This window comes from Chelmon rostratus, chromosome 7, assembly GCF_017976325.1.
Source record: "Chelmon rostratus isolate fCheRos1 chromosome 7, fCheRos1.pri, whole genome shotgun sequence".
NCBI lineage: Eukaryota > Metazoa > Chordata > Actinopteri > Chaetodontiformes > Chaetodontidae > Chelmon > Chelmon rostratus.
The window spans coordinates 12,756,298-12,779,857 of record NC_055664.1 but is presented as its reverse complement, the minus strand read 5'-3'; the positions used below and the strand labels follow the sequence as shown (position 1 = coordinate 12,779,857).

Genomic DNA, 23,560 nt, shown 5'->3' with positions numbered 1-23,560 from the left:
TGAAATATTATAATAATTCCAGAACTGTATTCTTATGAAAACTTAGTAGCAGTGTACACATGTTGAAAATCCTTACATGAAAACCCTTTACTGTGGCTTTAATGTGGCACAGGGCAGAAGACCCCTAGAGCTATTGTTTATTATATTATCAGTGAGGGTATATTGTCTTAGTGTACATGTAAGAAACAATGGTATCCCATTTATGGTAAGTGATCCTGTCTCTGAAACCGGACTTCTTACCATTACAACATGTTGTATCGTGACCAAGTCATGATCATATTTCACTGGGAGCTCTCTGGTGATTTCCACCACTATTCAGATCTAGCTAATCCCGGTCCCAAAGCCATAATCCCACTCCACATCACTCCACATCAAAACTATTCTCTCCTCTCTTTCTCGACGAGCCACTCATCCTCTCCTACCATCATCCTTCCTTTCCCTCGTTTCGCCCCCCTCCCTCCCATCGAGTCGCTCGGCCGACAGGTCGGAACGGTCAACAGGCGCTACACTCGGCTGAGCGCTCATTGTGCACGTGAATGCGGCGAGGGAGGGACGGAGGGACAGAAAGAGAGATGGAGATGAGATTGTGTGTTAAAGAGTGCAAACAGTGGGCCAGGCCCTGCGCCTCCCTGATTTAGCCCCACATCAAAGCTAAGCAAACACACGCCCCCCTGAAGTCTCACCCTTAATTCTTACGCTCCAACCCCAATTCCCTCACACAGCCGCAGCTCGACCCCTGAACACAAGAGAGGCTGCCTGGTGGATGCTACACCTGCAAACAGTCAGCGCACAGTTTTCACTTCTGGTCCAGGAAAATATAAATACAGTGTGAGAGAGGGGTGAAGTAATTCAACAATAAGATTTATGCTGACATTGTAGCTACGGGCTAAACCTCGGTCATGAGTGATGTCGCCAGTGTTTTCACTTAACGGCTGCAAATAAAGTTGTGTGTGACTGAGTAATAGGCAGTTGGCCTGTAAGATATTTGGTGTAAACTCCCCTTCTCTGTGTGTTTGTACGCACATTCACACAAGCATCCTCACCCGTGTGTGTGGACATGAGTGTGTGTGTGTGTATGTGTGTGTGTGCGTGTGAGACATGCGTGACTGATGTGTGTGAACCGATGTTCTGTCTTCCCTGCAGCAGTGACGGCTCACTGGGGGGTTGGAAGACGGGATTAAACACAGAGGAGTGTCACTGCCTCGCTGAGTTATAGCACTCATAACACACACACACACACACACACACACACACACACACACACACACACACACACACTCACATATGATCAAATCTGTATCTAAAAACATGTAACATATATCGATATGTTGCCCCCCAACAACCACTCAGCACACGTCATGTAAATATACAGGACTGAAGCTGTGAAGTGAAATAATCAAAGCATGTGATCACATTTATCCCTGACGATAGTTAGAGACTAGACAGTTAGTGGAGTACAACTAACAAATAATTTCGTAAACGATAATCTTGCAATGTTCTGTTTGAAATCCAAAGATATCCCACTTTGAATCATGTAAAAAGCTGCAAATTCTCACATTTGAGGAGCCTGAACCAGAATATTTGTGAATTTTTTTTTAGCTACAAACAAATTATCAAAAATGGTTGCTACTTAACTTTACAGGCTAACTGATTAAGCGTTTCAACGCTGCAGTACCTTAGAAATTTGATCTGTCTCACAATGCTTCTTTAAAAACATGCTGCAATCACACTCCCTCTTCCAAATGCTTCCATTTTAGCGGCAATAATTCAAACTGTTTTACGAACATGAGCAAGGAGCAACTGTAACCCTGAGATTTAAAGTGAGCTCATTTTAAACTATTTCCATATTCAAATTTGACATTACGCTTCTCACGGGCACATGAGGCCCTTAAACAAAAAAGTGACCACACGGTCCTGATGGAGGGGGGAAAAAAAGATCCTGTAAATTGGATTTGGTCCGGCCTTAACCTCGGCCCCTCTCTGTGTTGTGTGTGTTCTGGGGGCCAGGAGGCTAATTTAATTTGTTGGACACAGAGATGGGGGAACGGGTAAAGACCGTCTGTCAGTCTGAAAGTCGCACTTTGCACTTCTGAAGACCTACTGTAACAACTAGAGGCGGGACATGGATGACATATGCTCGCACGCTCACTCGGGCAGACAGCTGTGTGATACATTACATTACCGTTACATATGCTCACCAGGGAGGGTCTCAGAACAGTACAAGACAGGATTTGTTCAGCGGGTTTAGTCGACCGAAACACACACAGACCTGTGCTGTCGGTTCATGGCAGCCACCATGAGAGCGGTCCAGCCCAAGCGGTGCCGGTGATTTGGGTCAACCCCCTCTTTTAACAGCCTGATGGGAACAAGAAACAAAAAGTGTTCAGAATTTAGCATCATAACAGTGTCAAAACAGCAGCGGTATCAATATAATAGTAATAGTAGTGTCTGACCAGATGCTTGTGTGACTGTATCAAAGACATGCCTTGTTAGACACACCAGCATGAAACCAGCTCATGATGTCTTTGTCTTTATCTGAGGCCACACACTTGCTCCTTGACCAGGTAATGTGTCTTTGTGTAAGCCAGGTGTGTGTTGATTTTCTGCCCGAGGGTATGACATCAGGTATTGGAGTGGCACAGTCCTTGTAAGAGTGTGTGTGTGTGTGTGTGTAAGTGATCCGCCTGTCGTCTCGTGTGCTAAGCAGGCAGACAGTGTGTGTGTTTACAGTCAACACAGTGGCCTCTGTCTGGTCTGCACTCAGCTCTGAGGCTCTCTGGCTCTGTTTTCACTGCCTGGTCTGTCAAATAAGTCAAAAAACTACACGAGGGGGCTCACAGAGCTGTCGTCTCTACAAGCAGACATGATAATATGCTTAGAATGACATTTCAGACATTTTTGGTTCAATTTGGCTGGTTTCATTTTGCAAAAACTGCAGGATAGCTATAAAACCTGCAATTAAACCAGTCCTTAACAACTAGTTTACCAACCTAAAACATGACAGTGAGCTCCCCCATCACAGAGACAAAATGCAACTTGATGCACTTGGCTGCAAAAAAATGATATTTACTATTTTAGGCAAAAATATTTTCATTTAAAAACATGAATATAAGCACAAAATATAAACTAACAGCAACTTCCGCCCCTAAAATTCCAGCATCATTACCAATAAAACCTGCTTTTCATCATAAAACCTGGGTGTCACGATAGCGCATCAACTGGAAAACGTGAAAGCAAGATCCCTATCCTCTCCACTGCCTCTCAGCAGACACACCCTGACACTCTACCACTTCTATAAACTCAACCCAAGCACTTAACACATCTGTGATCTCATGACTGCCCGTCTAGTAGCTGACCGTCCCGCTGCACTCTCACCTTCACCATCTGCCACATGGGCACAGGTAACCCAAGCCAGCAAATGGAGACACACATGAATAAGCACATGTACACTGCATGCACATACACTGATACATGACACACTGTACATGTACAAGCACAGATTTAACACACATAAGCGTGATCATTGTGTGCGTTATGTAACCAAAGCTATATTACTAAGCACACTGTAGGTTTTTGAATAGTTTTGTGTCTCAAGCATTTCCATACTAAATTTTGGGATCATGATACTGTGCTCATGTGACTGACTACAGTGTGTACATTTTTGACTGATTACACAGTTACTTACAATTTGTAATGCAATATAATCAGCAGAACAGAAGGAATCAAGAAGTACTATCAGCCCTGTAAAGGATGATAGTAATTCACACACACCTGTTTGGGTGGCTCTGGTTGACTGACTATGCAGGAAAATTGTAACTTTTTTCATTTTCTGTTTGTTTTCCTTAGTTTAAGGCCTCAGAGCAGGTGATTTTGAGACAATCAAAAAAAACGAGGCACGCAGCTGAAAGCTCTAAGTGGACGAGTGTGACATCCACCCTGCAGGACACATCTTATCCAGACACACGTTTAAACACAGATGGTGCTCTCCTTCCACCTGGTGGTTATAGGTGGGACTACAACAACAAGTGACATCACTGCAGATGATCCTGGCTGTTCTAGAAACTGGCCTCAGCAGATGATCTGTGATTTATACAAGGCTGTTAAATCTGAACAATACTACAGAACAGATGGTGGCTAATTTACAAGAGCTTTGAGGCCAAAATCAGCCTAAAGCCTAAACCATTACAGGTTGACACTGACAGTATCATCCTATGATAGCCTTATAATTTCTTCATTCAAGCAAATAGAGTTAAATGTTAAATGTCCAGTTTGAAACTGAGAAAATAAATTGTCTTGGTACTGTATATATAATCAATGTCAAAATTAGTGGCAGGAGATATGAAGGCCAATTAAATCATTTCATTTAGCAGAGACAAGGAAAATTGTACCATTTATCACTTACAGACTGTACTACAATAAACAAGCATCTCAGTCATATTACGTTACTGACGTTTATCAGTACCCCACAGCCCAGTCGACTCCCTACTGATTTTAAATAAAAACTAGAGATAAGACAACATACTGTATTTTTATAAATTTGAGCGAACAAGAACAATACACAACAAATGCACCCACTAGGGCACCCTAAACACACTTAGTAGTAGACTCCTTGAATCACAGTTCATAATGGAGCGCGCTAAGGATGCATCTCAATTTTCGATCTCCAGGTCTGTGAAGTACGTGAAGCATACAATATGCATGAAATGTGTCAGTGTGTATTCATTAAGACTGTATGTGTGTGTGTGTGTGTGTGTGTGTATGTGTGTGTGTGTGTGTGTTTGTGTGTGTAAAACAAGTGGCTGGGGGGGTTACCTGGCTACATCTTGAGAGTTATTGGTCCTCGCTGCGTCCAGTAGAGCATCACCTTGTCATTACAAAGGCAGAAAAAGAATACAGAAAATTTAAGAACTCATTAGCAGATGTACCAGTTGTAGATGTACCAATATTAACTTTTGTCAAGTTAAAAATGGTTGGTGTTACTTGTTAACAATTCAAAAGACTCATCTGTGATTAATCACTAATGGACAAGCAATTATAACATGTCAGACGACACAATGACAGCTCAGTCTACCTTTGTTATCTGAATCTTTCTTCAAGCAGAATGCCACGGCAGCAGCAGACAGCACACCGGCAGACGCTACACCTGCACGGCTGGATCCACCTGCTCCCCGGCCCTCATCTCCGCCGCCCTGCCCACTCTCCTCCCAGTAGTGGTTGTTGTTGCGCCCTCTGCTGGCCAGAGCCGCCCAGGAGCTGCGGCGGTTCTGAAGGTTGGACAGCCACCTATGGGCGAGGTGGTGGTACTGCACCGATGGGTTCACACTCGTACCAGCGGTCTCCTCAGCCAAAATTCCCCTTCTAGACACTCGGGAGGTGGACACGATGGGGTTGCGGTTGGTCTCCGCCGGTGTCTCGCGGATGCCCTGGCACGCGGCACCGTTTGCGCTGGTCTGGAGCACGCGGCTGCACGGCGACAGGCTGCGCGACCTTCGCGCAAATAGCCTGGTGGGAACAGATGATAACATGGCGATAAACTCACCGCAAGCGAAGCGGGGGAAGAAACCCTCAGTCTGACTAATTCCGGAGCGGAACAGGTACCCTACAGGCCAGGGACACCGCGTTAATTCCGATGCAACAGCCGTTACACTTCGATTTACAGGCAGCTAATCACAACCATCGAGACGACAACAACTGCTTCACCTCATCGTTGCCTGGATGTCACTTGAACATCCGGTGCATTCTGGGAAATGCTGTTTAACTGGAAACCTCTGTGTCAGGTTTTATGGCGGGATCAATAGCTGTTGCACACTTCCGCGTTCGCTAAAATCGTGTTAAACCGCAGTACAGTCACTTAGTTTGTCATATTTCTGTTGCCTGTCGTGGGAATGTTGATACTGACAGGGCCTCGATACAGGTTGGATTAAACTTGTTGCCAAGTCCTAACGGTTACTTTTGAAGCGTTTTGCCTGAAATAACCGCATTATTAGAGGATGGCTGCCCTGTAGGCCTATTTGTAGTCCAACATACAACAATGCACATCGCGAGCAACTTGTTTACTGTATCCGGACAGGACAGTTCTTTTGGTTTTCTGGTCTTTTCGCATACACATTCGTTTTGTTGGCACAAGCTGTTGTTTGTCGGTGTCCTTGTCCTTAGATAGTTCATCACGGCCGCCAGATGGCAGTAAAGCACAGATTAATTTGGTGGTTGTGGCTGCACAGTGGCCTACGCAAGCCGTTTCAGGCAAATGTCATGTTCATCAAATGTCATCTTCAGTTTCGCACATAATATTAAGAATGGCTGGATAAATTGATTATACATATACTACATAACTCGAGGCTAAGATGCAGGGATGGATGGCTCAGATATCCAGTTGTTTTACTGATTGGCCTTTTCATCTATACCCACTAAGTTTGCACATGATAAGGATACCACCAAAGATACAGTCAAAAAAGTAAAGCAATGTCGTTGAAAATGCCATTTTCTTATGATTGAAATGCAATCCAAGCAGAATGAAAAGACACAGTGTGGTAGAGCTGCAGTGTTTTAGGTGGGTATATTGTGTGCTGTCAGTAGAGGCTTACTGTGCCTCACCACCACACATGAATCATAAGAGGACTTCATGCTCTGCCATCATAAATCCACTGGCACCTTTACCAGCCATCCCATCTAATACATTCATTCTCACCCACAAACACAGCTCAAGTGACACCAACTTCTTCATATGCTTAGGCCCCTTTCAAAACTCACTATTAAATTGAACAACAACAATGAGTTTATGTGGCGGCTGATGCTTGTGTCCTAGTCCTTTTTCATTGCAGATATATTGACATGTCATAGCAGGAAAATCACAGGTGGCACTAATGCATTAATTATGGCTCTGTTCTGGCAATCATTCCAATGCAATGCAGCGTTTAATTGTGTTAGTGACAACACCTGTGTTTGCCAAGCCAAAGTGTCTGCTGTGAAAAAAGTTCTATTCAACTTGAGTTTCACTCAGCATTTTCCTCCTGGTCATGCATGACCCTGCTGCAAGGGCCCCCTGGTTGGGAACCCTGTACTGAACAGTTGCCATTTGGGATATTTAATGTTTTGATATTGGCAATGTCATGCTCGAGTCATCCTGGTGAGGGAAGTCTACACTTACTCGCCTGTCTCAGGAGGTTAGAGGTCAGTAATAGACAAGAAATAGAAAACTTAAAGCTATTACTGGTTTTTATTCACAGCTGAGCAAGGTTAGGGTTAAAAAGACAATTTCAGTAACCCAAAAGCCAAAAGCTGTGTAATCCTGTGTAAAGCAATGAGTCAAGTCCATATTTGCAGGGAGGGATCACACCTAAACGCCTGTCTGTGGTTTTATATCTTTACACAAATATACTCCTGTGATCCCAAGACTGGAAATTTAAGGTGCACTTCAGATTATTTGGGCCTCAAGACATCGTGAGTACACCCACAGATCAAATTGAGTGAAGGAGGCCGATAATGGGCTTACACACTCGAGATGAAAGGAGGAAGAGTGATGAAACAGAAAATGACACGACACACTGAGTGGAAGATAGATGAAAACAAGCAGGCAGGGTGAGGAAAGATAACAGATACATGGTGACTTCTTACAGTAATATTGCATTACAGGTAATTTATTGGACGTTTATAGCTGTCAGCTGTAGTGACTTTATCCCTTCATGTGGCTGGAAAGTTTAACAATTAACATTTATAAGGAAGTATGAAAGAAAGAACGTGTGAAGACAAGTACTTTCCACGTCAGCCAACAGGAGCCAGGCGCGCCCCCGCTGCTCCGGGAACTAGTTTACAAAAAGGTGCGCGTGTATGGTGCGATAGCGCGGGTTGCGTTCAAAGACTGTAGGAGATATGAAAGCGAACAGCAACCAGCGTAACCATACAGGGGTTGCCTGCTTATTTAGTTTGTAGAAAAAAACATTGGCACCATATGCAGTTTACTATCGAATCATTCATAATGGGTTGATATAGAGTTTAAGGTGGCCATGGAGACTGCCTGCTCCACAGTTGCTGTGTTGTTCACACTACTTATCAATTTTACACTACACAACTCTTGTGACATTAAAGGAAATGTTGGCCGAGCTCTTCCACAGCTTACCTGCGCTTCCTGGGTCAACAGGTAGCCATTTTCTCCCCAAATACCAAACCATGTACCAAATGTGGGCATGTTGTTGAGCTTTCAAAACAGATCTGAATTGCTTCTAAAGTTTGTTCTACACTTTCAGCTGCAGGCAAGTTTCATCCTCTACCAGCGGAAAAGAAAAATGTGTCATACAGCTGAATGCCTATAATGTTAATTGGATGGTACTGCAGCTGCACTACTGTTACAAAGTTATTTTGTTCCCATTAACAAAATAGGCTTAGCATGAGCTGCGCTCCCAAACCATAGCATAACTACAACAGAAAGAAAACAACAGAAAAATCTAAGCTTAAACATCTAAAAACTTACATAATTATACCAAATATTTTAGTGTCAGCAAGCTACACATCAGGCACAGTTATCCAGTTGGCTTTAAGCTTTATTCACATTCTGGTTTCACATAAATTAATGTGAATACAACAATTAATGTCTGTACTTCCTGTGTAAAAATGCTAGTTTCCAAGTCTATAAAAGGAGATGGTAATATTGCCATCTGTTTCTAAATAATGTGAATTGGTGACAGTGTATCTGTTCTTTGTCTCAGAAGTAGGCGACCCTGTGGACCTGTTTATAGAAACATTGCTCCATGATAGTAACTCCACTGAATACCTTTAAAATGCAAGCATGAGTGAGTCAAAACAGGACCAACAACAATGTGAAGCACTTTCAGTTGTTAAGACCGTATTAAAACCAGTTTCAATCTTGGTTATGTAGGCTACATAGCCAACAAAAGCCTCTACAGATGTGGCATTTGATGTTTGATTGTTTGATGATTCAATATAGGCTATTTCAGGCTTTAAAATAGGCTAAAATTAACTACACCAGTTAAAATGGGTATATATAGTACTATATATTACAAGTTTTCATCCAGATATATTTTTGCGGTTCGAGCAGGATCACAGAAAGAAGTTAAACGGACAAAATGTGTTTAGGTTTGGGCTTTACGGGGCGCACATAAAGGCAGCACAGGGAGGTGTTTCCACTGTACCCGTCGCTGCGTCGCCTGCCTGCTCTGCCTGATTCCCCCCCCCCCCCCCCCCCTCCACCTCCACCTCCTCCTCTTCCTCTTATTTCTCATCGCCTCTCTTGTACCACCTGCCACAGCGGCGACGCAGCGATGGAGAGCTGCTGCACATTAATGTAAGCGCACGAAAGAAGACCACAATCGAGAGAGAGAGAGACAGAGGGACAGACAGATAAAAGGGTCGGAGAGAGAGAAAGAAACGGAGAGTGGCCAGCGGAAACACAAACATATGGTTTGTCTGAAGAGCGGCTGTTTGTGAGGACTGTAGGACCGGGCTCAAACTTATTCAGCCACCCTGATCAACTGAGAGGCGCTTCTGGTTCCACCTCATTTTTTTGGGACACTTCTTCGCTTTATTTTTTTGCGTGCGCTCACCTGTGTGCGGCTGCGTTGCACACCTCCGCTTGATGAGTTTGTGCGAGCTGGATTGCGGCTGTTGTACCTTCCCGTTGGACGCGCGCACACTCGTACGCACGCGGATCGTCACAAGACGCGGTGCAGCCTACACAAGCTTCTTGCACGGAAGAAATTGAATTAGACAAGTTATCCCCGCAGAAAAGACTCTCGCTTTCCCTTCATTTCCACCGCTCAGCGTGTCTCCTCCGGGCCCACCAGGAGTCTCCAAGACCCCCACCTCACCCCCCCTCTCCGACACCCACCTCCCCCTTCTCTCTCCCCGGTAACAAGCCATGTCTGGACAGACTGTGACCATCCCGGACGACCGGGCGTTTGCCAGCTTTAAGGCGGAGTGCCTGTGCGAGGAGGGCTGGATTATGAACTACAACAAGCGGGGTATCACGGTGTGGAGCCAGGGTCTGGAGGAGGGCAAGTCCGTCCACAAAATTAAGGTGAGCCTGCCCCGTCGAATATGTCAAAATCAAATAAAGTGTGCATTTGATGTGCCAGAGACCTATCAAACCTTCACAGGTGTAATAAGAAGTGAGCGTTTGCACCATAAAGAAAAAAGAAACACCGCTCTGCTGTATAGTCCAGCTTGCGGGGAAGCGCTTTATCTAAATTCCCGTATGATTAAAACTGCTGACACGCTGACTGCTTTGTGCTGCACGGTAGTTGCAGAGGCTTTTCCGACCCACTAGCAGCTCGTTACATGTCACAGAAGATGTATTGTGATTGTAATTCTATAGATGACACAGCATATGGTGTGCTCTGTAAGCGAGCAAACAACTGGGTTTAAACTGTAGTGGTAACAGTGCAGTGAACACATCCTGTGTTAGAGTCACCCTTTATAAATGAGCATAGTGGCCTGGTTGTGAATTTCTGCCCACTGTTAAGAAATCCCCTGAACTAAAGAGAAGTGAGAGCAAGAGTCAGCCTCAGGAGGCAGGTTTAATCCTCCAGAGACTCCATATTCCTGTGCCAGTGAAACTATTTTCCAGTCTCTACCCAGAGGATGTTAGGCAGAGCGGCATGTAACATGTCAGCTCACTTTGTTCACTTCTGTGGAGTTTGCATTCATTTAACACGCAGGCAAGTGAACAAAAGCATGCTCTGAAATAGTAGATAATAGAACTGTACGCCTGAAAGGCTTTGTCAATTAGCTGATGAGTCAGTAGGCAGGAAATGAATCGATGAGTTCAGTTATGAATTTAAGTCTTTTATTCTGTGGTTGCAGCTTTTGAAATGTGAGAATTTGCCGCTTTTCTCTGCTTCGTGTTATCCTGAATTGAATATCTTTGGATTTAGTGACAAAATATGCAGGTTAAAGACATTATAATGGGTTTTGATAGCTTGCAATGGTCATTGGTCATTATTTCTAGGTATTAACTAAAATCAGCCCTAGATCTGCATTAGTGTTCAGTTTTCCATGAAGAGCACAAGGTGCAGTAGGTGGAATATAATGTAGTTCCTGATCGTTGTTTAGATAAGGCAATAGTGTGGCAGACATGAAAGCACTTCATCAGTAAACTTTGTTATCTCGTCAAATGGCCGATGTGGCAGTTTGCCTCAAATGTGACCGTTTGTCCTGGGAGTCGGTGTGCAGGCGTGTTCAGCCCCAGAGAAACTGCTGCATACCATCTTACACATTATGTTTGACCACAGTCATTAATAATGCTTTGTTACTGTTCTGGGACAGAGACCCAGAGGAAAAAACTAATTCAGACTCTGCTTTCACAGCACATTTGAGGGAAAAACATAGTTTTTCTCTTGAATAGGAATATGTGATTATGGAAATAGTTTGAATTTGCACATATATTTAGATACAAAGTGAATTTTTTAGCTATATAGTTAAGAACATCATTAAGATAATTACGTTACGTGAAGAAAATTCAGCGCTGTAAGCCATGATGTAGTTTGTTGGCTCAGATGATATGAGTTAATATTTAAAATGTATAAGAATACCTATAAATAAATGATATTACATACTCATTCATAAATGTAGGCCATACATACATACTTGAATAAATGCTGAAAGAGTTTCTTCAAAACAATGTGGAGGGTGTGACTACATCTAGCTACAGTTTTGCTAAAATGTAGCAGCAATTGGGACCTTCAACCCCTGGAAAGTGTTAAAATTGATCAAGATATTGGGAAAAAAAATGATCGTGTATATCACCGTTATACACTTTATGAGAGATTTGGCTCCACAGCTAATGACCTTTTAGGAAAGGTTGCTTCCACATTTCCAAGCTTTACATTACTTACCCTTCTGTCCTGACAGCTCGTTACTGTCACTTACTCTGGGATACATTTTCTTCCCATATATAGAGATAGAAATTAAATACATTCTCCTCTTTGTAAATATGTGTGTGTGCTTTCCTGCTGGTGTATCCGGGTCTGAGGAGCATGAGCGAACCAGGTGTTTGCTTTGTTAAATAAAGTGGTGTGTGTGTGTGTGTGTGTGCATGAGGGTGTGCAGGGGGGAGAGCAGCAGAGGGCTTTTCCCAGCCTCTATCTTTGTATCTGTGAGGCCATTTCTGTGTGTGTAGTGTAGTTTAGTGAACGGGACAATCAGGATTGGGTAAGTCAGCCTCATTTGGCTGTGTGATTCCTCAGGGTATGTCCTGTGTGTGCTGAAGGAGTGGTGTATCATGTCTGCATCAGCAGGGATAAGTGTGTGTGTGTGTGCATGTGTGTGTGTGTGTGTGCGCGCGCGCCATGCTTGTTGATACAGGACAGGTGCGCTTCCTCGCAACAGCTCTGCAAACAGAAGTAGAAAGTGCACGCACACACACACTTGGAGACAACTGCCACTTTATCTTTATGTAAATATGACAGTTACAGGAGGTTGATTTTTGCATGGTCAGTCTCCACCCTCCTTTTTTTGCCACTCATTTCATTCAAACTCTGACATGACACAAATTTTTTCATCCCAAATTGACACAAAATGATCACTTTATTTGTAGTTGTGTGTGAATTTGGCAGTCGGCGTGTATCATGCTCATAGGTCTGTGTGTGTGTGTGTGTGTATGTGTGTGTGTGTGTATGAGGGTAGGGCCATTCAGCGATGCACAGATACAGCCCATCTATTTATAGCCGAAAATAAAAGCATACATCTTTGCTGATGCATGTGGAATGATTAATGCATAAAGTGTTGAGACGTAACGCTGTGTTCCTGCTTCAGTTTCCCCTCTTCACCGTAGCATTAACAGCAGTGAAGAGAAAGCGATATGTCCAGGCCAGAGAGTGAGAGAGGGAACAGACTGGCAATCATCATTATCATTAGCAGCCTAATTATCATCAGCCTTATTATCATCCTGATCATTGCCACTGCCATATTCATCAACAATGACTTTAGTATCACAGTGGAATCACAGCTGTAATCACTCACACCAACCATCATCATCATCGTCGTTATCCTATTGTTTGACAGCACATGACACTACGCACAATGCACACTGTGTGGGTTAGTAGTATATATAGTTATAGTTTGACAGTTTGTCAGACGGCTGCCCGTTCATGCACCCACCCACCCACACACACACACACACACACACACACACACACACACACACACACACACACACACGCTTCTGGGTTTGCCTTCTCCCCCGCTGACACACAGGGAAACCCGGCTCAGAAACACACACTCTTCTATTTCTTCCCTTTTTTTTTTTTTAAATAAATGTCTTCCACAATCATGTATCAGCACCCAGAGGAGCAAATGATGGGAGCTGACAGGTTGGAGGGGCGGAGGGAGGGGGAGGGGGAGAGTGGCAGGGAGAGAACAAGAGTGGGTGCGACGGGGAATAAGGGAGAGCCGGGTGGAGTGAGTTTGATGTGCGGGGTCAGAGGTGGTGTTTTGAGTGGGCAGCGAGCAGGTCGCGGACCTGGACCAGGCGTCAAGACTCACCAAGCCACACACACACACACACACACACGCACACACACGCACACACACCTTTTGTTTGTGTACCTATTCTTCCGCCTTTTTGTCTCCCTCTGTCTCTGTTTTACCTTCCTGAACTCTCTTTCACCCGCCTCCCTCTATCTCCTCCTTGCTTCATCTGTTGACTCCACCGAATTAGAGTGTAATAGAATTACGCACACGTGTGCTTAGCTGGCTGTGCGTCTTCATTCTGTGCTGGACGTCTGTGGCTCCCTCCACTTCTCTTCTTTCGCCTTTTCATTTGCTTTTTCTTCCTCCTCCTACTCCTGTTACAGTTTGCCTGTGGATACAACACGTCCATTATTCTCTCTGGTCTTTGCTGACCTACAAGCCCTCAGCCAATCTGTCTGCGCGCACACACACTCTCACTCAGACACACACACATGCAGATATCAGGTATGAGACATTACTGATACGAATGTCATTATTTGCTTATGTTTGCCTTCTGATGATATAACAGGTTTAACATTTGCAGTATCTGTTTTTTCTTCTGAGGCACATCAACAAACATGGCTTTAGCATAGTTAATGTTGACTTTATTTTGAAAATCCCATCACACTGTATACAGTATAATGCTGTAGTTCCAGTATGGAGAATTCACACTGAAGAGTCAGGAACGAACCTTCAGTTTCCTTCACTCCCATCATGCATTTCTGTTGTTTCACTGTAATGCCAACCTGCAGCCGTACCCCCACTCTGTACCTCACAGACTTTCTCTTAACACCCACAGAATCATTTCTGAGTAGTAACACATCATTTGTAAAGGTTTTAACTGTTGTCTCTAATCGACTGGCATTGCACTGGTTCAGACAGAGCGGTATCAGATGACCCTCAACCACTAATCACATTTAAACAGTCAATTAGCTCATCTCCAGCCCTCCTCATGTTCTTGTTTCTTATTCTCAGCGCTGGAAACTTAACTTCCAGCCTTTCATTAATTAAAAGCAGTTCTACTGCAATCTAAAAATGCTCTGCTAGAAGAAAAAGTACTCCCTTCAAAATGATACTTGTGTAAAGATTTCCACCAAAATACATGTAAAAGTGCTCATTATGAGTAGCCCATTTCAAAGTGTCGTATTATTATTTATTCTAAGAGTATTATTTATGTATTATGTATTAGCTGGTCAGGATATTTTTAGTGGCTTTACACACTCTGTGTCTAATACAATCCAGCACAACAGCTCAGACCTCAGTTCTAAAACATATAATTCAATGAACACCTCTATGTGACCGTCAACAGCGACTGCACATTATAGATATCATACAAAAGACTTTATGGCTGAGCTGTTGTATTGGATCATACAGGTGTACATAATAAAGGCATTAAGTGTAAACTGTTTGATTATTTGTGCATTTAAATTGCTCACATGTAGCTTTATCTGTCAGATGTGTAAAGATGTATACAGTGGAAATACTCCAAGTACAAGACAAAGGCAAAATTATACTTGCAGTGGCACCTGACTCCTTGTGTATTCTCTACAGTGCCTCTCGTGCATTAGTTATATGTTTGATTTATTTGAGGAGAGGCTTTTACACCAAATACAAATCAACAATCATTTGTTGCTACAAGTGTTACAATCACCTTTAAAAACGATGTGAGCATCACAGATACTGCGTATAGCATCACATGGCTTTTTTTGGCCAGTGTGCGCCACGTTCAGACGAGATCTTCTGTCTGTCTGTCTGTTCTGTTATTTTGTTGTCAGCATGTGTGTATGGCCCGCTCTCTCTCCCCATTCTCAGCAAGGATCCTGTGTTTGAGGGATGTCATTTCAATTTAGCATTTTCCATTTTCTTTGTTTCATAGTGAGGCTCCTTGTGAAGCCCTGTGAGATTGTGGCTATGTCTAAGGGCCATATGAATAAATTGAGTTAAATAGCAGTGGTGTAGCAACAAGTGGGCATAGCTCTCACACTCACTGCACACAGGGACAGTGGTCCACTTTGGATGCAGAGATGGTAAAAAAAACATTTCTTTAGCAAGTGGGTTGGAAGCCAAAATGGGACATTGAAAGTAATAATGATATCTGGTCCCAGGACAGTTGACTTTGCTTAATTAGCTTGAAAAGTTTTCTCAAATTTTGACTTTTTGTGAGTTAAAATCCTCTTACTTTCCCTCTTGTCTTTTTTTGCTGCCACTATCTGTCGTTTCCTCCTGAGTGGAACTCCAAAGACATTAAGAAAATGTTTTTCATGATGCTTTTTTTTCCCAAAATGAGTATTAGATAGTGAAATTCTTGAACTCGATGAATCAGTGAAACTTTGATCCTAGTTATTGTGGATGTGTGTGTGTGTTAGTAGACATTGGCTTCAGGCTTTAGGGATGGAAATGTAGGTGCAACTGTTGGTTGGTCAAGTGTTTGCACGCTAGCACGCTGAACAGAGATGATAAACATGGCAAACATTATACCTGCTCAGCAGCAGCATCAGAGCATGTTAGCTGAGGCGGCAGAGCTGCAAGCATCGCTGTCGACCCTTAGTCTTTTTATTTTACTCTTTTACATCACAGAAGTATTAGTCAGTGATTATAAGTAAAGGATTTTGCAAATTCACATCAAAGTGAGTACTTGCGATAACAAGTTTTTAAATGGCAACCTCATATTTTGTGCAGTTGCGGGGGGGTGCATATGTAGCTGCTGTCATAGGCTGGGAGGAGGATTCCCAGTTAAACAGCTGTGCAGCCAAATGTAGAGTGAAGTTGGTGATCGTTTTCTTAAATGAAGCCCTCTGGGAACAAGGGAGAGAGAATGGTGCAGATTGAGCTTCAAACCCTCTGGACTGATTTGTAATGGGAGTTGAAACCATCTGGGACAGACAATCCCCCTCTGTCCATTTCTTTCTCATTTACTCCTCTTCCTCAGGTTTTCCCTTGGCCTCCCACTTGCTTTTAGAGTCTCTTTGTGTCTCCTCCACTGCGCCGTCCTTCTTTGTTGTTGTTATTATTAAGATAAATCCTCCTGACAATTGTAACTGTAGTAACAGTTCTACTCCAGGGCTGCCTGTCCTTACATGTATGTACAGCGCCATCCACTCCAAACCTGACATAGGTAGGAGTCCCCATGGTTTTATTAATAAGCTGAGGCACACTTACACCAAACCTGTTCCAAATGAACAAGTATGGATGTATAAGCAATATATTTATCCCTGTAACTTATCTAAAGGTTGTAGATTGTAGGTTTTAAAATGCATGCTGTTGTGTTTGCTTTTTTGAGTAATGTCTTACTGAATCTGGAATGCAGCATTAAATGAGTCAATCTAATTTCTGATCTTTAAAACTCTACATATCCTTCATGCGTTTGTCCAAACAGTGGGGACCTGTGGATGCGTGTGGCCTCTAGCACTCAGACCCCCCGCTACCCCGTCACTCACAGACCATTTGACAGACTGTGTGTTCTGCACTGACTGCGTTGTTTTCCACTTATCAGCTCAGGCCTTGTAATGAGTCATCTGTGGTCAGTGGCCTGTCTCTTCATTCTCTTCTAATTTTCTCTTTCTCTGTCTCATGCACACACACACACACACGCACGCACACACACACAGAGTCTGCTCTCTGACACTGATACTCTCTGACCATCTGATGTCTAATCTTTTACTCATCAGTTGTCATATTTGTGTGTGTTCGTGCGTTTCTTTCAAACTGATTATGCTCACGATCCCTAAACACATATTTACACACGTCCTCCTAATTTATTTGTCCTTTCTTTGATTTGTTCCCCGGGGTGTGTTTTTGTTTCTCACCTTTGTTGGCACGAACAGCAGCAAACTGTAGCTCTCCTCCACAGTGGTACCTTACTTTACTGTGAACTGATGGGATGCAGCTTCATTCAGTTGTAATGGATTCTTCTGCTTCATAGCTCACATTGGATAGAGCTCTGAAATGTTTTGTGTGATCAGTGCAGTTACATGAGTTATGTATTTAAATCTGGTTTACTCTGTGATTTAGTTGTGTTAGCTCTGCAGAAGGTTTCTTTATTGCCAAAAAATAAACTCTGTCTCTCTTCCTCAGTGTCAGATGGTGTGCAAGGACGTGTCAGCTGAGACCATGTACGACGTTCTCCACGACATTGAATACAGAAGGAAATGGGACACAAACGTCATTGAGACCTTCGATATCGGGAAACTTACGGTCAATGCGGATGTTGGTTACTACTCATGTATGTTGCGCACTCTCGTGTAAACATGTGCTGAGGTCATTTGCTACTAATATGATCTGTGAAGGGAAGCAGAGACGCACATGAAGTGTTGAATGTTGTGTTCACCTGATTTATCTTGTTCACTAACAGGGAGGTGTCCAAATCCTCTTCGGAACCGCGATGTCATCACGCTTCGCTCCTGGCTGCCAATAGGGAAAGATTACATCATCATGAACTACTCAATCAAACATGCTGTAAGTACACACACACACACACACACACACACACACACACACACACACACACACACACAGGGCTTACACATGCTCAGCTGGGCCCTACTCAGTTACCCCTCTATAACTCTGCATATGTGTTCAAAGGTGCATTGTGTAACAACCCATATTGAGTTGAGTGCACACTGGGTGAGCAGACATGAATGTTCAGCAGGCTTAAGGGCATCGTGCTGTGTGAAAAAGAAGTCCTTATACATTTGTTGAAAGTCGGCTCTGTGGAGGTGTGTTTAAATATCCAATGCGTCCAGGAAGTGAAGACAGTTTGGCTCCTTCCCAAAGAGAGAGCACTCCCTTACCTCGTGCTTTTGATGCTTGTACCTGGCAGAGTGATAGATGTACTGTGTGCACTGCTTCAGTGTAAGTACAGGATAGTTCATTTGATTCAGCTGAACACGCTGAGTTTTTATTTCGGCTTCCAGTCGTGCTTTTTAGCAATGCCAAAGGCCACTAGAACAGACTGATTAGAGACCGTGTGAATGACTCTCAGTTTGGAATCAGGCCCGAATCTTCAGCCTTTACTTTGGCTGTAGTTCTGCGTTTCTTGTCCAACTATCTCATGAGAAAACATCTACTCATCACCTCTCTGTAGGGCTGCAACAGCTGGTTATGTTCATTATTGATTAATCTGGTGATTATTTTGTAATGAATTGGTTCTGAATCTGGTTTATAAATTGTCAGAAAATACTGACAAATGCCTTTCACAATGTCCAAAACTGCTTAAAACCAGAGGATTTTCAGTTTATTATCACATCAGACAAAGAAAAGCAAATCCTCACGATTGAGAAGCTGGAAGCATAACATTTGGCATTTTTGCTATAAAAATGACTTGATAAATTGATTATCAAAATGTTTGCTGACTCATTTCCAGACAGTCAGCCAGTCGATTAACCGAGCAAGCATTCCAACTGTATCTCTCTCGATTTGTCTTCCTGTCTTTTCATGTTTTCTTTCTCTTTTTCGTCTCTTTCCCTCGTTGTCTTTTTCCTTCTCTGTTTCTCACTCTTAGTTTCGCTCACTAATATGTTTAGAAAAAGATAAGGCCTCTCATGTGACTGTTAGCTGTTGACTTCCGCCTCCCCTTCCGCATTCCTGCATCAATAGACTGTATGCATGTTTGTGGTTGTGCTCAACGTGTGTGTGCGCACGCGCATGCACGTGTGTGTGTGTGTGTGTGTTTGTGTGTGTGCCCCCGCGTGTGGCTGTGTGTGTGCATGGCTGTGTGTGTGATTGAAGGTCACTTTTGATAGTCAGTAGAATTTGAGAGCTTGACTTGTGGAGTGCAGCTTAAGGGGATACTCAACAGAGTACTGAATTCATGCATTCACCACCAGAAGTCAGTCCACTTGCACTTGCATTGGGCACCACATTCATTTGTCCGTTTCCCTTGATAACAACTGCTTTTCCAGTCATTCATTTTGAAAGGGTTTCAGCAACCAGTCTTTGAGATCCAGCTGTCACTGTCTTGCATAACTGTGGATTGCTCGACTACAAAATTTGCCAATGGGCAGATTATTAAAGATTATTAAGAGTATATATTTATATTAGGGCTACAGGTAATGTCTCTACTTTGTGTTTAGTGCTATATTAGCCGATGGTCGAAGGTGATGAACATGGTAAATATTATTCCTGCTAATCATCAGCATGTTAGCATGCTTACATTAGCATTTAGCTCAAACTACTGCTGTGCCTCTCACAGAGCTGCTGTAGTCACAGTGTCTTGTCGATTCTTTTTTTGATCATATAAAATGTCTAAAGTAACATACGCACATTGCAAGCTACCAGAGCCCAAAGTGATGATATAGATACTTGTTTTATCTGACCAACAGCCATAAAAAACACAAAGCTAACTAGCGAGCTAGCTACTAGCTAGCCCGAGTCATATGATATGAAGTTTCCTGGTATGGCGGATGTGTGAACTCCTCACTGTTGACAAATGCTTTCCTGTATTCTCTCCTACAAAAAACCCCACATTTGCTCAGAGCTTTATAATGTTGTCTCTGATATCCTAGAAAGCTGTCATTATACTGTTCAAAACAGCAGAAACTCAAACAATCACAGTCACCGATGGGTAGAAAGGTGCAAGGAGAACATATATGAGTCAGCTATTTTATAAAAGATAAAGCAGTTATCTGATGTTCTTCCCTGGTGAAGGCTCTGTAGCTGACTGCTTAAGTGATCTGCGCTGTGCCTGTCCTAGTTAGCACAGGCTAACTACTACTGCATCATCATTATCATGACTAATAACCTTAAGATATATAGTAAGCAGCCAACGATGGAATAGCTGGCTGGAGCTGGCCTTTACTGCTGTGTTATTTACAGGGACCGTGAATTCTCTGGACTGGATTTGCATCAGAAAGATTACTATAAAGCAGAAAATCAGACTGACTGGCAGCAGAAACACAACACAGAAAAACACCCCGGTGCTTACTCCATACTCCACTTACCATCTGATAGATGTTCATGAAGAGCTAAAGACAACATCATTTACTTTCAGTGTTTTCTGATAATGCTGCTTGTATTTGTGCATTGATTGATGACTGATTGTTTTAATTGAAGTGTCTACAAGTCATTTAAAAAATAGACTAATTCAATCTGAAGCAACAAAAAATGAATAAAGATTTCCAATAATAATCTGTGTGCGTGCTTGTGTGTGTGTGTGTGTGTGTGTCATCTCTACAGAAATACCCTCCTAAAAAGGACATGGTGCGAGCTGTGTCTATTCAGACTGGCTACATGATCCAGTGCCAGGGACCCAACCACTGTATCCTCACTTACTTGGCCCAGGTAGACCCACGAGGTAATAAATCCACACACACACACACACAAAATGATACATAAATTAGAAGCACACAGGCCAAAGAAGAACTGGAGCACACGTGTGCACACACACACACACTCTCACCGAGGTGCTTAATGCATGCTCAAACTTGTAATGAATGATTCATTGCCCTGCCTTTATGTCAAAATGAGTCGCCATAGTAACCATATGAAGGACAGTCTATTTCACTCGGCGGCCTCTCTCTCACTCTGTCCCTTTTCCTCTTCTCGCTCCCTTCTGTCTTTTATGCACTTTTCTCCTATACATTAATTTTTTCCTCTTATTCTCCCTTTAATTCAGTTTACTGCTGATTGTGTAAATCTCGTTAATCTGGCTGCAGTGAGTAACAAGTTAGAAGCCTTCACACACTCCTGGATCACATGACATGTAATACAGCAAACACTAAACCCCTCTTCTATGTCTTCTCCCTCCTCCTCTTCCTCTTTTACTCCCTTTCTCTTTCGCATTCATTGTCTGCCATCCTCACCCTTTTCTCCATCTTCCTCTGTTCCCTCCGTCTCTCTCTGCAGGTTCATTACCCAAGTGGGTCGTCAACAGGTCTTCCCACCTCCTTGCTCCTCGTGTAAGTCATGTGCAGATTAACACAAATTCTGAGAGTGTGTTGTGTGTTTGTCAGCGTGTTAATCCACAGGCACTGTGTGCATTGAGGTTACGCATAGCACAATGTGCTTGTCAAGAGAAGGTACAAACCTTATATGCATGTTAATTTATAATCTCTCATTCACACATCACACATTCCAGACACTGTTCCAAAGACACTGTTTACTGTATTTATCTGTCAGAGGATGTGTGCGCACTTGTTGAAATAGGGCAAAGACTCTCTGGAGAGCACCCTGGGATGGCGGAATCCCTTGATAATAGTCAGAAAATAGCTCGGCGAGATGCACAAATCCCACTGAAAATAACCACGCTCATGACTTCAATAGAGTCAATAAAAAAAGATTTTTCTCTCTGGATTTTAGATAATTTTTTTTATTAGTGATCATTTGATTTGATTTGACCTTTTAAATCTAATTGAATGGGGATTTTCAGACACAGGATGACCAAGTATCTAACTGAAGTTGTAGATGATCAACACAGATCTATGAAGGTATAAATGGGCGCGTTCTCTTTCTGGTGGTGTTTATCTGTTCTTCTTCTTTTCTTCTTCTTCTTTTTAGGCAATGAAGAAGATCAACAAAGCCTGTCTGAAGTATTCAGAGTGGAAGCAGAGGCACAACCCCGGCTTCAAGCCCTGGCTCTATCCCGAACAGACTACATTACCCAGCATCCCACTCTCTGAGCTCAGCATCCAGCATGCAGAGAGCCTGGAGAATATTGATGAGAGCTCCCTGGCTGAGACCCAGGAGAGAGAAGACAGCGACTAGCGCACACACATACACACAGTCATGCATTCATACACACACAGACAGTAATGCAGGTTTAAATGGGTGCCTGATACACATCCATAATTACACACATGTGATTCAATATGTAAATGTGTGTGTGTGTGTGTGTGTGTGTGTGTGTGTGTGTGTGTGTGTATACGTGCACACACATACTTACATACATGCTGTACATGCAGTTGCATATGCAGGCGAGCTAACAGGCCCGTGTATGTAAGCATTCATGCACACAGACAAACTCATACTTGGCCAACTCCATCCGTACTCACATACATAATGTATGAACACATATATACACTAACATGCAACATAGATGCACTCACTGACACACACACACACACACACACACACACACACACTCACAAGTGGCAGCGAAACTGTGTTTTTAAGTCAGTAAGCCAATATTCTATAAATGTGATTTGGTTTTTTCCCATTCTTGTTCAAGGGAGTTTTCTAATCCGGACCTATGCAGATTATCATAGCAAAATATATTTTCAGTAAGAAACACTGTTAAGATGTTTACCGACTAACCTGACTGTGCAGGACAGTGGGAAGACACACCAGTACAGCCCCTAATGCTCATGAATACAATAAGCACATACCTGTTTATAGGTATAGACACATTCCACTCATTTATATTACATTCATGCACTCAGACATGCATATACACACAGTTTGTCTCTTTGTTGTCACTGTCTCTCCATCACATTTTGTAAGCTCATGATACATACGCAGGTGTGCAGAAGGCAGCTGGAACCCCCAAAACCAACCTGCAACCCTCTCACACACACACACACACACACACAGACAAAAAACCAAACCACAAAACACACATACAGATTTTACGCTCACATGTACTGTCTTGCTCCTCTATTTGAGAGATGTATGAATGTATGTAGAGTTTAAAAAAAATTAAATACAGACTCCTACAAAGGTTTTCAAATTTCACCTGTGATCTGAGTCTTTTTTTTCCTCTATGTGTGTGTTTTCCATGTGTCAGTTTGCCTTTGCTCGGGTTGACGTGTGAAGCTGCCTGCAGGTTTGCATGGGTGCCCTGATGCTGAAATAAGTTTAAAGAATCGTTGACCTGATTAACTGGTTGATCTGTCATTCACACATTCAGTGACACAAACACATGCACACACAACCATTGATTTAAAACCATGATTAGAACAATGAAAAGCACCATGACATACAACCTATTGATAAACTGTCGTGTGTGTGCATGCATATTTGTTTGATTGTGTGCAGCCGTGCACTCACATGTGTGCGGCGTGTGTGTGCGCAGTGGCCTAGATCGGAATTAGGAATCCCCCAATCTGTTGGCATGGCAACTCTGAGATCGACTCAGCACGATGAGAGACATACAGTAGAGAGACGA

General features: G+C 43.0%; 2 protein-coding genes across 2 annotated transcripts in view; one reads left to right on the top strand and one right to left on the bottom strand.

Annotated features, from left to right (window-relative positions):
- The window catches only part of clpb (caseinolytic mitochondrial matrix peptidase chaperone subunit B), a 30,879-nt gene extending 25,159 nt beyond the window's left edge, over positions 1–5,720 (bottom strand). The window contains exons 1-3 of the mRNA XM_041940234.1: positions 5,072–5,720; positions 4,813–4,864; positions 2,270–2,356 (exon numbers count right to left, since the gene is read on the bottom strand). Of these exons, the coding sequence (XP_041796168.1) occupies positions 2,270–2,356; positions 4,813–4,864; positions 5,072–5,525 (593 nt within the window). The 5' untranslated portion in view covers positions 5,526–5,720. The remainder of the gene's footprint in view (positions 1–2,269; positions 2,357–4,812; positions 4,865–5,071) is intronic.
- Positions 5,721–9,245: 3,525 nt separating this feature from the next.
- Positions 9,246–23,127, top strand: stard10 (StAR-related lipid transfer (START) domain containing 10). The gene is made up of 6 exons (XM_041940235.1): positions 9,246–10,030; positions 17,536–17,683; positions 17,813–17,916; positions 20,635–20,752; positions 21,304–21,356; positions 21,955–23,127. The coding sequence occupies exons 1-6, from the start codon at positions 9,872–9,874 to the stop codon at positions 22,159–22,161; spliced, it is 789 nt and encodes a 262-aa protein (XP_041796169.1). The 5' UTR covers positions 9,246–9,871; the 3' UTR covers positions 22,162–23,127.
- The last annotated feature ends 433 nt before the right edge of the window (positions 23,128–23,560 follow it).

Coding starts and splice junctions, on each gene's coding strand:
- stard10 (XM_041940235.1), top strand. CDS start 9,872: ATGTCTGGACAGACTGTGACCATCCCGGACGACCGGGCGTTTGCCAGC. Junction 17,684..17,812: donor GGATGTTGGTTACTACTCAT/GTATGTTGCGCA, acceptor GTTCACTAACAG/GGAGGTGTCCAAATCCTCTT. Junction 17,917..20,634: donor ACTACTCAATCAAACATGCT/GTAAGTACACAC, acceptor TCATCTCTACAG/AAATACCCTCCTAAAAAGGA.